The 17,374-nt window shown below is 41.7% G+C and overlaps 1 protein-coding gene across 1 annotated transcript in view; it reads right to left on the minus strand.

Moving 5' to 3' along the window:
- Nucleotides 1–10,254, minus strand: part of GRB2 (growth factor receptor bound protein 2) — a 58,397-nt gene extending 48,143 nt beyond the window's left edge. The window contains exons 1-2 of the mRNA XM_044453680.1: nt 10,102–10,254; nt 1,773–2,014 (exon numbers count right to left, since the gene is read on the minus strand). Of these exons, the coding sequence (XP_044309615.1) occupies nt 1,773–1,850 (78 nt within the window). The 5' untranslated portion in view covers nt 1,851–2,014; nt 10,102–10,254. The remainder of the gene's footprint in view (nt 1–1,772; nt 2,015–10,101) is intronic.
- Between the last annotated feature and the right edge of the window lie 7,120 nt (nt 10,255–17,374).

Here is a 17,374-nt window from a genome sequence, read left to right on the forward strand (position 1 = left end):
GGTCAGCATCCCTGGGCTGAACTTACCTTCAACAGCCATTTGTGAGCCAAGGCATGAACCTAGATTATCAAACTCCAAATCCATGCAACACAAAATTAAAAGGGACTTCAATGTGCTGTTTTCAGGAAAGCATTCAGCTGTCTTCAACTAAACAACTTTGACCGTATACCTAACACTGTAATGTCCAACTATTAGAAGCAGACATCATATTAAACTGGAACTTGAAAAGAACCCCGTTTTTCAGTGCACAATGTCTATGTTGCTAGTACTAGAAACCATTATCTATAAAATATAAACATGTAAAATAGGATCTCTGCATATTAGTCCCTTTCCTTCAAAGGAATACAATGTATCATTTCTAACATTACAGACATTTCCATCTTCTAACCTTAAATCACTGAATACATAGTTCTTACACTTTATTGGGAAGGAATATGAGCAAATTATAGTCATCAACGAATTCTTCAAGGTAACAATATGTATGATTCATTCTTCCATGAGGATGACAGAAAGTCAGTGCTGAAAGGGTGAATGGAAGCAAGAGTATGACATTCACTGTCCTCCCTGCTTTTTTTTTTTTTTGCACTTCAAACAAAGTATCCAATGATTATCTTCTTAGCCATTAACCAATTTACTGTATAATGGAGTAGCAATATCTAAAGCTAGGAGAGTGGGGATTTTACAAAGTCATCTTCCAAGAGCCTTGTCTGGCCACCCCATTGTTAAAAAGAAACATTATTCCTTCTATCATGTATTTATTTTCTCTGATTTACCTTTGGAGGCCTGTTACGACAGAAATATGGGATATAAATATTTTACACTAAATAAATAATGCCGCCTTTGGATAGGTTCTTACAGAACTATGCATATTTTTATTCTGCTATTGGTAAGCTTCTGTAAGAACTTTTCAGGATCAGGGCCTTTATCTGTAATTACACAAACCACATACCATACAAAGGTCAAGTACACAGTGCTCAATCTATCCACGTTCACCTGAAACTTCTCCAGGTTTTTATTAAGTTTCTACTAAATAATTTCTCATTCATCAAAATATGAAAAAAGAAAATGAAGCCTATACACCTACAGGTATAATCCAGTGCCAGAATAAGACAATCATTATTTCTAAGGAAACTAAATTGACCAAACTGGTTCTGAACCTTCTTGCAGTGATATACAGAATTTCAGGAGGCAGTTGCCCGATACAGTTTTAACAAAAGCAACACTTCAGAGCTGACTGTGACATAAGCTTTCCCCGAATAAAGTCTGCTTTGCATGATACATTTAGCATCATCACTTTGCATGTACATGCACAGCATAACATCATTCTATATAATGAAGCTAGAAGTATATAAATTGCACAGGGAAGCTGTATAAAATTTCAACGCAGAGCCAATGTACATAACATAACAACAGTGAACTATTCTTAGCAGCACTCTCTGGTGGTAGTGCTGTCTTTCTGGTTATGCAGGCAAAAGAACAGGCAGTGGCAAATTCAGAAAGGGAAGACAAGATTTCTATATGGGAAAGAACTAACAATTGGTCTGTAACATGAACCATCACAACATGCTACTATAATTCATCAGCCTGCCTTCTAGCTAAACAGTCAAAATATCAAAAAGTGCTTCTGCATAAACTGGATAGAGCAGCTACATTTGGAGATGGGGAGATACACAGCCTTACAAAGTGAGTGTTGGAGTTTCCAGCGAAAAAGGGGCAATCATATCAGCGCAAGCCTCAAGAGGGCAATCTCTCCTCCTTTGTGCACCACTTACCTTAAGGATATCCCCGCGTTTGAAGCTGAGCTCATCGTCTGCAGTGGCTTTGAAATCGTATTTGGCGACGGCTTCCATGCTCGGGCCGCTCGTGGACGGCAATGGTGGGGCTGGGTAGGAAAGGCGCTCTCCCTGAAACCTTCTCCGGGGACTCCCGGTTCAGCCCTCGCTCTTGTCCGCGCTGCCCTTTCTGCTCGCCTTCTGGCTCCGTCCTTCGCATAGACAGCGAGGGCCAATCCGCCCTAGGAGGGGAAGAAAAGACGGAGCATTGAGGGAAGCAGCCCGGATCAATGACAGGGACCGCGCCCAGAGCCTCTCCCTCCTCTCCGCTCAACTCCGCGCTGCCGCTTCCTCTTTCCGCAGCCTCTCCTTCGGCCCCGGGCGCAGTCAGGAAGCGCCGAGTGGCGTCTGCCGCGGCCAATGGGAGCGCGAAGGGGAAGACATGGTGCCGACCCCCCGCCTCATTCAACAGCCGGCGAAGGGGATAAAGCAGCAGACCGGCCCCCAGCCAGCCTTCCTCTAGCGCGGCGGCTGCTCGGCGCTCCCTCCCCCCCAGTCCCCTCCCCTCCCCGGCAACACACACACACCCCGCGCGCGCGGCTTCTGTGCTCCGCTCCAGGGCAGGAGGCACAACGTGTTGTTCCTTCTACGGCAGGGAAATCCCTTCCCTGTATAAACCGACTCCCCCTGTAAGTCAAAGATCGGGAGTTCTAATGGGACCCTACCGGAGAGGAGAGGAGAGGAGAGGAGAGGAGAGGAGAGGAGAGGCTCTTCCTTTCCCTGGGAAACAGTGAAAGCACGTTTGAGGTGACCTCCCCGTCCCAAAGAAGCTCTAACCACCGATCGGTGCAGTTTCTCGATTTAAAAACAACAACGTGACACTTCGGATCGTCTTAGTAAGGGCTGAGGCTGACCCCCTCCGCCGATTTCTACCGTGCCGGGGCGTGGCATTTCTCTCTACTATCGAGGATAAGGACGCATCCTAAACACGAATACTTAGAATGTGGGTTCCTCTGGGAAAAACTGCTCTTCCTTCCGATTTCTGAGCTACCACAGGCCCTCTCTGAAACTATACCTAGTAAACTGTGGGTTGACAAGTTTTCAAAAAAGCTTCCTTTAAAATGAAGGCAAATCACTCGTCTTGCTATCAGCTCAACCTAGGTCCTGAAAATTAATTTTGCTTGCTACTCACAGGAGAGTAGCAAGTCATTTTTACATACCATCCCCTCAAGAAATAGAACAGCTGTGTCAGAAATGCCCTTCAAACAGGTGCCTATTCTATACAATAAAATCTTTTCAAAATAGAAGAAACTGGAGGTGGAATCGCCTGATATTTTAAGAGCAAAGAATGTCAGCAGCTTAGTTAGATCTATCAGTTTGCCAGTAGTTTAGTTTGATCTGAAATTCAAAGTACAAGTAGACAGTTGTTGCTCATACCTTTTACTAAAAGTGAAAAGGTCAAACACCAGATTGTAAAGCAGTATTTTTTGTTAAGGAAGGATCTTCTTAATGCCAAACAGCAATGATATGTTAAGGCTTTGTACAAACCTCATATGATTTTCCATATTAACCTCGATTATAATTACTATCTTTCAGCGGTAAAAAGTATAAGGTTTTTAAAAGTGCAAATATTTCTTACAGAACAACATGCCCCCAAAAACCCACATTTAAATACACTACAATTTATATGCATATAAATGCACATATATATTATTAGTATAAATTATAAAGACACTGTAGATATTACATTTTAAGTGGAGAGGGAACACAACTCCTTTAAAGAAAAGACTTGAAAAGGTGGGGGCTATGGTATTGCAGGAAATGTATGCCCTTTGCAAAACTAAAAATACTATAAGAACTTTGAAACATAAACTTACCCACAATATGTGGGCATGAGTGGAAAAAAACCATACACTACATTAGCTGCAATTACCACCACCTACCACAGAAGCTTTGCTACCTAGAAGAAAAAGATTTTCCCGGCATTGTACCATTAAGTTTTGAATGCTGGAAAATAGCGATCTTGCTACTACTGAGAGGAAACACGTGTATGTTTTCAACAAGTTGTATGCATGTGCTGCTTCTTTCTCTTTCCACCCTGAAGTAGTTATCTGTGCAAGCCTACTTAGTCCAGCCCTTTCCATGTGGAACAAAGGCACAATATATTTAATGGTATTTACACCCATCCAAGTGTACACAGGATTATAGTATCCTAAAATTAAGTCTCATCAGTATGCTGCACAGTGGAAAAAATTGCCCTAACCACTGCTGATAAAGATATACTACTTTTTAAATTATTACTATTTCGGTAAGGGGCTTTTTACTAAAAAGGCAGTCAAAGTAATGCGCAGTCTATTTAAAACAAAACAATACAAATGTTTAAAAAACATCAAAATAGCTATGTTAAAAAGATAATATTAGTCTTTTTCTGAAAGTGAGAGCAGTAGGGGATATTCTGGAGGTGGGCATTCCGTAATTAGGGAGCAACCCAGGAAAAGCTGTTCACACGTGTCCAACAAACAGGTATCTACAGGCAATAGTGTCCTTAGAATTGTCCCTCCTTCCTATCTTAAAGACAGAACAAATTTATAATAAAACAGATGGTCCCTTAGATAACCAGATCATAAGTTGTTTAGGTCTTTAAAGGTTAAAACTAAGAGCTCAGAAAATAGGTGGAAAACACAGTGGGTTTTTCACTATTGAAATAATATTGTCTCAGGACTGTACACCAGTTAGCATGTTAGCTGTGGCATTTTGTACTAATTAATGTTTCCAGATGCTTTAAGGATAGCCTGATGTAGAATAAGTTGCAGTAGTCTAAACATGATGTAACCTAGACATGCCTAACTGTTGCCAAATCAGGATTATTCAGGAAAAATGGCTGCTGGCACACTAAATGCAATTGTACAAACTCAATCTTTGCCACTAAATGAAGACCCAGGGACAACATAAGTTCTAAGAACATGGCCAGTCCCAAGCTACAGACCTGATATTTAAGATGGGAGAACATCCCATTCCACGGCAGTTTGAAATCAGATGCAGACTTTCTATTGACCAATAACATCTCTGTCTTTACTAGATTTAACCCTAGCTTGTTTCCTTTATCCTGGCAAAAGCATCTCACAGTATGAAAGTGCTGTCTTTCTATTCTGAACAGATGCGCAGTGACCAAGAATTAAGCTTTCTTACATTCCCCAGCACAGCATAGTCACCTCCTTTGACAGTTAAAACATACAGGGAAATTGACCAGGCACTATCACATATACTGGACAGTCTGTAGAGCATACTCACAAAAGACCAACTTTTTAAAAAATTCAAAAATTACCAACAGAACTGCACACATGAAATATTTCTTCACAGCAGATAATGAGTTCAACTATTACAAGTTGTAGTGATAGACATCCATTTAGAAAGCTTTAAAAGGGGATTAGACAAATTCATGGAGGATAAAGGTCTCAGTGGATTGTAGGCCTGACAGCAATATAGTTCCTTCAGTATCAGAGTCAATATTCCTCCAAATACCTCTTGTAAGAGAATGAACACAAGCGAAATGACTGGTCACAGTGAAACAAATGCCAGATTAACAGGCATTTAGTCTGATCAGGCATGGCTCTTATAGGCTTAATTCAAGTTTTGTCACATATAGATGACCAAAAATATAAATGAAAGGAAGTAGATGGAACTGTGTAAGCAGCATTGTTAGCACAATTCCCTTTTCTATCTGTACAAATTATTTCATCCATTCCATTTTTTCTGAATGAATTGCAAGTAAAATTAAGATTATGCAACACAATAATCTTGGTGATAGCTTGGTGATGATGTACTTTTGCAGTTTCACAATGATTCAGTTTCTAACAGCAGAAATTATGTATTCATACTAAGCATGATAGTGCTTTTGAGCGATTCACATATGCAGGTTTATCATGTGATAACTAATTACACACTGACATATGTAAGTGTGAATAAGCAATCAGAGATCAACCCACCACAGGCAGGACTTTCATATCATCTCTGATAACACATTTCAAGAGAGTCAGTTGCACATCACAAGAGTACTTAACCAATAAGAAGCACTGACATATATGCGTGAGTAGACCAGCTCACCTAAGGTTAGTTGACAATATATTTGCATGTCCATTTTTAAGTGTTCTGACCTCAAGAACAAAACATATTTCAAAACTTCTGAGAGAGAAGAAATATAACAGCTAGTGACAGGGACTTAAATGAGGAAGCAATTCAGAGTTCTATGCCAAAAGGAACTTAAATGTAAAGATAAAAAATTCTCAGTAAATTATTATTTGCTATGCATACTACCACACTACCTATCATTTTTAACTCCTCTCACTTCCTTTTACAAATAAAGTACTGAAAGTAATATATATGTATGGATTAAACAGGAAAAAGAAAGAAAAAAAGACCATCAGGACATGAAACACCAGGCAAAATTACAAAAAGCAAGGGGAAAATCCAAAATGTCAAACTTACTGAATATTGATTTAGTAAACAAGATTAAAAAGATAACCTCTCATGTTTCATTTTGTTTTTTCAGACCAAGAAATAAGAATATAAGAGAACCATGCTGGTCCAGACCAAAGGCATATTTAATCTAGCATTCTTTCCTATAGTGACCAAATGGGGTAAGAAGCCCACATGCTGGACATGAGTGCAGTAGTACCTTCCTGCTCATGTTCCCTAGCCACCGATATTGCAAGGGCTACTGCTTCTGATACTGACCTTATCTTTCAGGCTTATTCCACAACCTATGCAAATTTATTGAGGAATAGGCAACTCTTAATAAGGTTTAACTTTTAATGTACATACTTAGACACATGCCTAAAGAAATCATAGGATAGTGTGACTTTATAAATCAGCACAAAAAGTAGTCTGAAAAGAGTTATACTTCTCTGCTTTTTACTCATAAAATGGTCTGGTAGAGAACAAAGACTATATTGTTGTTGTTGTTGCTACATTGCATTTATACCCCACACTTTATCCTCTTGTGAAGAGCCAAAGTAGCTTCCATACTGCCATTTTATTCTCACAATAGCAGCCCTGAGAGGTAGGATGAGTTGAGTCTGTAACTGGCCCAAAGTCACCTAATGAGTTCCATGACCAAATAAGAACTAGAATTGCACTTGAGTGATGTGGTTGGTCCCCAGTCCAACCACATCACACTGGCTCTTAACCATGCCTTTGTCCCTCGTTTGTTCTGTCTCTGTGTAAGATTTGAAACCCTGCTCAATTAGCACAAATACCAAGCCATGTGCTCATGAAGGCATAGATCTCTCCCCTCCTTCTCTGACACTAGCCCACTGAATTTCCATGCTGGATGGTGAAGAACAATGGAGGTGATGTGGAAAAGCACTCCTTTCCTATGCCACAACCATTTTTGCTTTCCATGCTGGAACATGTAGAAAGATACTTTGCCTTCTACACCTCAAAGAGGAAAAATACTCCATATCTTTGCCACCAATCTTCACAGTTTCTCTGCTGGCCAATCAAGATGAGTTCTGCCCAGCAGAAATGCAGTTAATATAGAAGGATAGCCTACAGTTTTTATACTGGATGAGTAGGTACCCTTATTTTCCTCTACATCGCACATACAAAAATACTGGGCTACCAAATAATGGGTCAGGTGCTTCATCCCTCACTCACTTAGGTAAATTTTCCAGTTGACTGTGCTGAGTGGGCAAGTGCTTAATAGCTCAGCATATTCATATTAATATAAACTAATTAATCCCATAAGAAATGTAGATGACAGAAGCAGGAGATTTGGTAAATTGTTACCAGTTTTTGTTTGATAGAAATATCTGGCTATGTATAAGCATATGCATTGCATTCCTGATTAGATTTTCTGTAGCATCCACATGGTCTTCAAACTGCTACAAAGAGGACTGGCCTTAACCTTATGAAGAGGGCAATAGAATCAATCATCTTTTTCTAGAGAACCAAATCACTCTCCTTACTATTTGGGGAAATTATGCAAGATCTTCAGTAGGCAAGAACAATGGTTCATTTCCTTACTGTGCCAGTAACAAAATATGCACAGCTTATAAATAGTCACCTCTTTCTCATGTGTGCTCTCACTCAATATCAGTGTTCTACAAATTATATAAATGTAGTGCATTGGCTGCTTAATTTTTTTAAATTGCGATTAACTTCTGTGGATGTATTTGTATGGCATTTTTCCCGCAACTGGCAAAACAAGCAATGTAGCACTGTAGGTACAGCACGAAATGTTACAACTTAGCAGGAAGAGACCCTAAAAGTAACATGTTTACTTCCTTAGAATGCTAGACACAGTCTTGATCCAAAAAAGAAACAGGAAAATCAATTTATTACTTGTTATAAACAGTGATCTAAAAAGTGCCTGATCTTGTAACAAGTGGTTGAACATGGTTGCAGGAAAAAGTCAGAAATATGTAATTACATGAAAGTGGGGACTATCCACTTTTCCTTTGAAGGTATAATACAAAAGCATATGTGTATACCTTAAGGTGGTGGAGCTTTCCAAACTACAGCACTCTTTCAGCACACAGAAAGATCCACTGGTGACACTACCATCAACGACATCTCCACCCAAGCACAAAATAGGTTTATCAATTGCAATATGGAATTTCAAAATCTGCCTGGTTCACCTGCTTGGTATGGGCATACAACCTCCTTATAACAGCATATCATCCCAAGATGATATCATTTAAACTGTGGATTTAGTTCCATGAAATGCAGCAATGGCTACACATTTTGACAACTCTAAAAGGGCTTCAGACAAATTCATGAAGACTGCCAAGGGCTACTAAGTCTGGTGGCAGGTGCTATTTCCAGTATCAGAGGCAGAATGTCTATGTACACCAAATACTGAGAAACATGAATGAGAGGGGGTGTTGCACACAGCTGACTGCCACTGTGTGAACAGAATGCTGGATGAAATGGACCTCTGCTCTCATCCAGCATGGCTCTTAGGTTCTTACCATTTTAAAACAAAGGATGCTTTTATAAAGCAGCACTGGCTCAAACTTCTGGTGAAATTTATTCCAGAGGAAAAAAATCAGTGGGGTTATATACTTGACCAGAACTTGTTTTCATGATGTTTTTCTTTAGGCTCAGCTGCCTAAGTATCGCTTGCCAGTTCAGCACCTATTCTTACATTTGCTCTCAAAGTATTCTGAGAGACAAAAGTGGTGTTGGACTGAGGACCTGGGAGAACTAGGTTCTAGCTCCCAGTTGGCCATGAACCTCACTAGGTGACACTGGGCCAGTCAACTCACTCTCAACCTAACCTACCTCACAGGGTGGCTGTTGTGAGTATAACATAGAATTATGTAAACCCCCTTTGGTTCCTGACAAAGGAAAAAAAGTGGAATATGAATGTAATGTAACAATAAAAATAATAATATAATATTTCTGAGTAGTTATGCATAGAATTCAATTGCATGAATTGAGAACTCAGTGCATCTCAAAATTTCATTTCTAGCTAGTTGATGTAGTGGTTCAGAGTGTGGGACTGGGACTCAGAACATCTGGGTTCTAGTCTCCACTCAGCCATGAAACTCACTCGATGACTTTCAGTCCAACCTATCTCACACCATTGTTGCTATGAGTATAAGACTGAGAGGAGGAAAAGAACTCTGTAAGCTAACTTAAGTTCCTTGGAAGGAAAAAAGGCAGGATATAAGTAAAAGAAATAAAAAAATAAAATGAGAATAGTTCTCCACCTGCATGCACATACACACACTATTTACTGAAACCTGCGTTCAGTGAAACTTCTGCATTTATACGCGTTTATACTCGAATCTTGGTTAGTGGCATAATCCAGCATGGGAAGTCTGAATTCAGCAAAATACCCCGTATTGACATCCGATCATTTACCCACTCATACGTACATATATGAACCTGCTTATTCCGAGACATACCATTGGCTCAAAAACGCAAAGGCGCCCAAAGACACTCAGCAGGGGACTTGGTCCCCTTCGTTAGTTAATAATTACTGGGCCAAGGAGGAAAGGTTTTGCCTCATCCCACCCCCTGCTCGTTTGCTGCGTTCCTCGAGAATAGAACCATGCTTGTCGTTCTTGCTTTCCACGCTGAGGGGGAGTCCCAGGCCAAGCAGCTCATCAGGCGCGCACAAGCAGGCACTCTGCTCCCGGTCGCAGGCTGGCGCCCGCCAGGGCCCCCTTGACAGCCCCAGGCTGGGCAGGAACGGGCCGCCCGCCCGCCCCTCGCCTTGCCCGCCCGCCCCTCGCCTTGCCCGCCACACGGATGAGACTGCAGGGCGCCTCCGACGCCATGCCGGGGCCCTGGCTGTCTCCCCGCTCCCGCTGCCACTCACCGAGCTGCCGTTCACCGTAAGCCCGCCGGGGTTCCGCTCCGAGCGGCCCCCTCTTCCTTCTCCCCACCTCGGCTGCTCCTTCCTCCTCAGCAGGAGCGCTGAAGAAGAGCTTCCGCTACGGCGCTCCCAAAACCGCTCTCGCGATGCCAGCTCGTAGCGAGAACGACACTTCCCCGAGCAGGCGCACGCGCCCACGGGCCGATGCTCGTGCGCGGTGGGAGAGGTAGCGCGCACGCGCAGCTTCGGGAGGCTTGAGCTCGGAGTGGACGCGGTTAGGAATTGCGGCTGTTTTGTTAAGCTTTGCTGCCAGACCTGAGGGAACGCTAGCCAGTTCGCGTTAGTAAGGACCACGTTCACTAGTATCTACGCTGACTGGCAGCAGCTATCCGGGTGTCTTTCCCGCAGAGGGTCATGGCCGGGAAAGACATCCATCGCAGAGGGTGAAAAGGCCCCCAGTTAACACTGAATGTTAAGGCAGCACTTAGCCCAGTTCTGTGAAAAGAGGTACCAGGTGAGGTTTTGGCTACTGACATCTTTTCTGCAGAATCTTCTAGCTCCCATTAGTAGGAGGGGAAAACAGCGAAAGAAGGAGGAGAAGAAGGAGGTTCCATTTCTAACAACTAGCATGCCCTTTCTACAATAATCGTAGGGAGTCTCCCTGATACGCAAATTTTCTTCTCCCTTTCCTTCGTATAGTCTATGTCAAATCTATGTAGATTGAATTATGTGGGGGGTTTTGCTTGTAAAACAAGACTGATTCATCTAGTCCTAGACCAACTTTCAGGGTACATTTAGTTCACACCAAGGAATGTGTAATTCAGGGTATAAATTTTATGTAAATATTTTCTGTGTGCATAAAGGTAGGCTTTATGACTTATTAATTGGGTCACCTGTAATTTCACAACCATCTCACTTTTCAGAATGCTCCTCTGCACAGAATTTTTGGAAGAAAATGTATGTAGTGTGAGATGAATTTACCCTGAGAGTTAGAATAGGATCAGATGACCTAATCTTGGTGGATGAGTATAAAAACACATTACTCTTTACCTGTATATATACGCTTTGGGGCCATGAGAGAAGGAAGATAAATTTTGTGTCCTGGGTTTTTTAATACTATTGCTGCCAGAATAACTTAAAATGAAAGGGCTATCTGGTTTGTTTAAAATATTTATTTGTTCTCCTGTCATGCTACACATATGATAGGTCCCTGCAAATACCCTAGAGAACTAAGATGGAAGTAGCAATAGCTTCTCCTGGCACTTCACAACTTTATGTTGAATGCACCACCACCCCCAAATTCTGCCCAGCACCTAGTTTAGTATATTGGATTGGGGTATGGGTGGTGGCCAAGCTGTGGAGACAGGCAGCTCTCAAACTAGTGATGAAAAGAGAAGCTGCAAATAAAAAGATTGTAGCAGCTGCACATAAGATACTTCTTGCAGGCCCTCAGATCTGATACTGACACTGCCTTGGATATTCTGTATAAAAGTGCATACTGTACCACTGAATTTCAGCCCTTTCCTGTTTTTTTACATGTGTTAGTTTCAGTCTGTTTTGGTGTAGTTCCAAAAGACTATTCAGCTATCTTTTTAAAAAGTAATATTCATTGCAGCACAATTTTGGAGTCTTTATAAACATCAGGCAGGTATAATTCCAAATTTATCCTTCATACTCGTATACCCATTTTCAATTATTTAGTATATATTTGACCTTAGAATATTTTTCAGAACATATTTATGTTCAGTTTCATAGCCTGGGTATGTTTCCACAAACCTATATTTTACACATAGATATGCAAACATTGCTCCTGTGTTTAGCAATGTTACAGCAAACATGTCACATTAATGTGCTACAACAAATACCTTTAAAGGGAGCCCAGCACAAAGAGCGTGATGTGCATACTCTCCACATTGGAAAATGTCCAGTTAAGAATCCCTACCAAAAACAACTCCTTCCTGGTTTGGCTAAGACCCTGTTTCCTGCTTTTGTGAGAGTTGGCAACCTTATCATGAAATGTGCCATTATCACAATGGTGCTGGAGTATTTCTTTGAAAGGCAAATATTTAATTGACCCTGATCAAAACTCAGCTTCAGCAATAACTTGATTACTGCACTCAGATTCCAGTTGATACCTAACACCAATTCATGGGTAATTTCATCCATATATTGTTGGGTGTCAGTAGAAGCACTGCTTCCTGTGTACATATCACTTCCAATTTTAATCAATAATCCACAATTGGCCAGATTAGATTGTTGATAATGATTGTAAACTTGGAACACTTGGTTTGAAGGAGCTAATAAACTCTGCAGCTAAACCTCTATTGAACTATGGATTAACCACTGGTTTGTTTAGCACCCAAACAACCCAGTGTGCCAGAATTACAAGGCCTACAACCAACTTTATTATAGGTTTTTGATTAAAAGAAGAAATTAGGAGCATGTAAGAGCCAGTACACTCTTATTCCTGCTTGTGTATAGCAAATCATGGTTTAATTAATCAAGTAGACTGAGCCTAAATCTTAGAGCAATAATTGTATATTCCTCAAAGCTTTTCTCAGTGACTTTGAAAAAGCCATGATACCAAATCTTGATTCTTTCAGAACCAGACCTGAATTGTAAAGCAGTGATTTTAACTGTAAAGATAGTCCATTTGTAACTGTAAATTGTAACTAAAGCTAATCCATTTGCCAACCCAGTTTAGAAAAAATGAGTTTGGGAATGAGCCTATCTTCAGAACAAGTTCTAAAGCAATAACAAGTTAAACTGGCTGTTAAAAATGGAGACTTGCCTATTACATACTGTTGTTAAATTGAGAAAATATAATTATGAGAATTATGGACTATGGTAACACCACATTTCAAACCCAAACCCAGAGCTTAGTTAATTCGCTAGACTCTTACTTCACTGGGTATTTTGCTTCCTCTTAATAGAGGCAGCAAATGATACGTAACCATAGGCAGTGCAATCTATATAGAGCCAGTATGGTGTAGTGATTAGAATGTTGGACTAGGGCTCAGGAGATCTGGATTCTAGCCCCCACATAGCCATGAGGCTCACTGGGAGACTATGGGTCAGTCACTGACTCACAGCTTAAGCTATTTCACAGGGTTGTTGTGAGGAAAATATAAAAAAGATTATGTAAAATGCCTTGGGTTCCTCCCAAATAATAATGTTTACTTAAAAATAAATCCCATTGTGTTGGAGGAGGATTGCTCACTGTTAAGAGTGTTTAGCAAGGGTTTTCTTTTCTTTTTATATTATATTTACCACATTCGCTATCTATGTTAGATAGCATAGATAGCTTTAGCAGCTGTATAATGTCAGAAATTAGGAGGTTTAATAATATTCTAAAATGTGGCAGTTGTAGCAGGTGATGTCTGCTGAAAAGTTAAGCCTGGCCTTAAATTTTTGGGGGTGCACAGACCAATTATTAAATGACCACTGCTTGGTTATTCACCCAGAACAGAAAACAATAAGCAAACAACAACAACAGTCAGACTCACTTTTTCTTTGATTCAGACTATGAATTTCTGGCATGGTTTTAGAAAACATAGTATCAAAAGACTTAATCCCCTTTCAGTTGTAGTCTGAGCAAGGCTGCCAATTTCTTTCTGAATTGAGTCAAATTAGTACAGTGGTACCTTGGCTCACGAACTTAATCCGTTCCAGGACTCCGGTCATGACCCAAATTGGTCGTGAGCCAAGTTAAATTTCCCCATAAGGTTCAGTGTAAATAAGGTTAATCCGTTCTGTAACCATTTTTTAAATCAGAAAAATGTGAAGCAAAGTGACAACAACAAAGATCACGGCCATCTCCCCCGCACCCCAAGCACAAGCGCGGCCGTCTCCCCGCAGCCCCCCAGCCCGACTGAGATCGCGCCTGTCATCCCTGCATGTGCCTGTCATCCCTGCAGGCACCCGTCATCCCGGCGTGCTGTGGGGAGAGATGGGTGTGATTGTGGGCACACTGGGGGAGGGAGAGATGGGCGCAAACGGTGCGCTGGGGTGGGGAGATGGCCTCGATCAAGTTCCGTTCGTGCAGGAAAGGGGTACCTGATCAGAGGTGCGCTCCTGCAAGAAAGACAGGCAGAATCTCAGTCATCTCCCCCTGGCTCTGCTTTGCTGCCACTGTCTTTCCTGCGGCCGCTGCCTCTGATCATGGACGCCTTCCGTGCATGAAAGCAACTGCGATCCGTGAACAGAGGAGCACGGCTGCACAAATGACAAGCGGATTCTCAGCAATCTCCCCTGTGGCTCTGCTTTGCTGCACCTGTCTTTAGTGCAGCAGCATGTCTCTGATCATGGACGCCTTCCCTGCACGAACGGAACTGCGATTGTGGCCATATCCCCACGGGGGTGGGGGGGGGTGGGGGTGGAGATGGCTGTGATCTTGGTCACCACCCAAACCAGTATTTGCGACCCAAGTAAAAATTTTTCAGTAATTTTTGTTCGTGAACCGATTTGTTTGTGAGCGAAGGCGTTCATGAACCGAGGTACCACTGTACTGATACTTCCTTTTAGGTTTCACTGAAATATCTTGTAAAAGAAGCCAATGGAATGGTAATTCAGGTTGCAATCATAAACATACTAAGGATGAAGTCCAACTGAACACTCGGTCTTAATTCCAAGTAAACATGAGTAGGGTTCTGTGATATGACTCTTTAAAAGCTTGTGACCTGACAATACTGCCTGGCAACAATTACTCATATTTACTCATGAGTAACTACATTCATTTCCAGTAAGACTGCTGGAAAATCTAGAAACGTAAGAATTGGGAAGAACTTAGTGATTATAAAGTCTAGCTGCCACAACATGAAACAGTTCATGCACTGGCCCTCTAAGTATCTTATGAAAGTACTTTTGGAGAGTATGCTCTCTCTACTTTCCCAAAGGGTTAGAAGTTACAGGGATGCAGTGCTTACCTTCCAGATTCTATCATCTTTCACAGGGCAGGGGAAAGACTGTTGTTCCCCATCAGAAGTCTTGTGCTTTCCGATGGAATGCTTTTAGTGCTGCCATTCAAAAGCACTGTGGAGCTATTCCAACTTTCCCTCCTTATAGATTTTTTCTGGCAAGAGCAAGTGGGAAGAAGTGGTGGAAAAACACAGACAGGTTATAAAAAGAGCACAATATTGTCTGGAAGCCCCATACAGTGTCACAAATGGGACAGAATGATTGCACAATACAAGTCTCTTATGAAATCACATCCCAAGGGCTCCTTCTGTCCTGTCCTGTCTGATCCTATCCAAATTGCCAGCATCATAATGCAATCATTAGGGTGAGAAATATGTTCTTCTGCAAATACTCTACTCAGAAACAACCCAATAAAGGCAGATTAGCCCAAGACATTTTCTGTTGGAGGCGAATGGCAAGATAGCATTGCACCCTAATCCATGTACAAAAGCCAAGTGGACTGACTGCTGAATTTTACTTCAGGACAGTTAATGTCAGGGTGATAATGTTCTCCATCACATGTGAAGGGAGCAGCTCAGCTTAGCGGGTATGAAGCAGGCCACAAGGCACAGCCATGTTTCCAGCATCAAACCCAATAGCAGCTATCTGAAGCAGCTGCAAGCTGACTGAATAAAGGGATTATTTTTGCCTTTTTATGAGTAGAAAGTATAAAATCCAACATAAATCTTTAGAAAGTAAAGGATGTGTGTGATACCTGGATGCATCTGTGTTTCATGTGTTATCTCTGACACATAGTGCATGTCAGAGGATAAAATGAAGAGGAGGATTATGTAAGCCACCTCAGGTTCCTTGTTGGAAAAAGGTGAAATAGAAATACAGTAAAGAAATAAAAATGTTATGTGGATTTAAGCATGTAAGTGAGCACTAGTGACTCATGATAACTTTGATGCTAAATTTCTGTGGCCTTTCACTTAGCAAGCTGATTATCTCTCTGTGTCAATTGCCCTGATTGTTGTTGTTAGTCCTGAAGTTGAAGTCCTGTCTGACCCATCACGACCCCATGGACAACATTCTTCCAGGCTTTCCTGTCCTCCACCATCCCCCAGAGTCCACTCAAGCTCACACCAACTGCTTCAGTGACTCCATCTAGCCACCTCATCCTCTGCCATCCCCTCCTTCTTTTGCCATCTGTTGTTCCCAGCATTAGACTTTTCTCCAGTGAGTCCTTCCTTCTCATTAGGTGGCCAAAGTATTTGAGTTTCATCTTCAGTATCTGGCCTTCTAAAGAGCAGTCAGGGTTAATCTCCTCTAAGACTGACTGGTTTGATCTCCTTGCAGTCCAAGGGACTCACAGGAGTTTCCGCCAGCACCACAATTCAAAGGCCTCAGTTCTTCAGCACTCAGCCTTCCTTATGGTCCAACTTTCACAGCCATACATTGCAACTGGGAAAGCCATCGCCTTGACTATACGCACTTTTGTTGTCAGGGTGATGTCTCTGCTTTTTAGTATGCTATCTAGATTTGCCATAGCTTTCCTCCCCAGGAGCAAGCGTCTTTTAATTTCTTGGCTGCAGTCCCCATCTGCGGTGACATTGGAGCCCAGGAAAATAAAATCCGTCACTACCTCCATTTCTTCCCCATTTATTTGCCAGGAAGTGAGAAGACTGGATGCCATGATCATAGTTTTCTTAATGTTGAGTTTCAAGCCAACTTTTGTGCTCTCTTTCACCCGCATCAAGAGGCTCTTTAGTTCCTCTTCACTTTCTGCCATGAGAGTGTTATCATCTGCATATCTGAGGTTGTAGATATTTCTCCCAGCAAGGTTAATTCCAACTGGTGATTCATCTAGGCCCGCCTTTCTCATGATGTGCTCTGCATATAAGCTAAATAGGCAGGGAGACAGTATACAGCCTTGCCGAACTCCTTTCTCAATTTTGAACCAATCAGTGGTTCCGTGTCCAGTTCTCACTGTTGCTTCTTGACCCACATATAGATTTCTCAAGAGACAAATAAGATGGTCAGGTACTCCCATCTCTTTAAGAACTTGCCACAATCTGTTGTGATCCACACAATCAAAAGCTTTAGCATAGTCAATGAAGCAGAAGTAGATGTTTTTCTGGAACTCCCTAGCTTTCTCCGTGATCCAGTGTATGTTGGCAATTTGATCTAGTTCCTCTCCCTCTTTGAAATCCTGCCTGTACTTCTGGTAGTTCTTGGTCCACATACTGCTGGAGCCTAGCTTGTAGGATTTTGAGCATAACTTTGCTAGCATGGGAAATGAGTGCAATGGTGTGGTAGTTTGAACATTCTTTGGCATTGCCCTTCTTTGGGATGGGAATGTAAACTGACCTTTTCCAAT

Source organism: Varanus komodoensis, unplaced genomic scaffold (assembly GCF_004798865.1).
Source record: "Varanus komodoensis strain SLA01 unplaced genomic scaffold, ASM479886v1 scaffold7_1, whole genome shotgun sequence".
In the NCBI taxonomy this organism is placed as follows: Eukaryota; Metazoa; Chordata; class Lepidosauria; order Squamata; family Varanidae; genus Varanus; species Varanus komodoensis.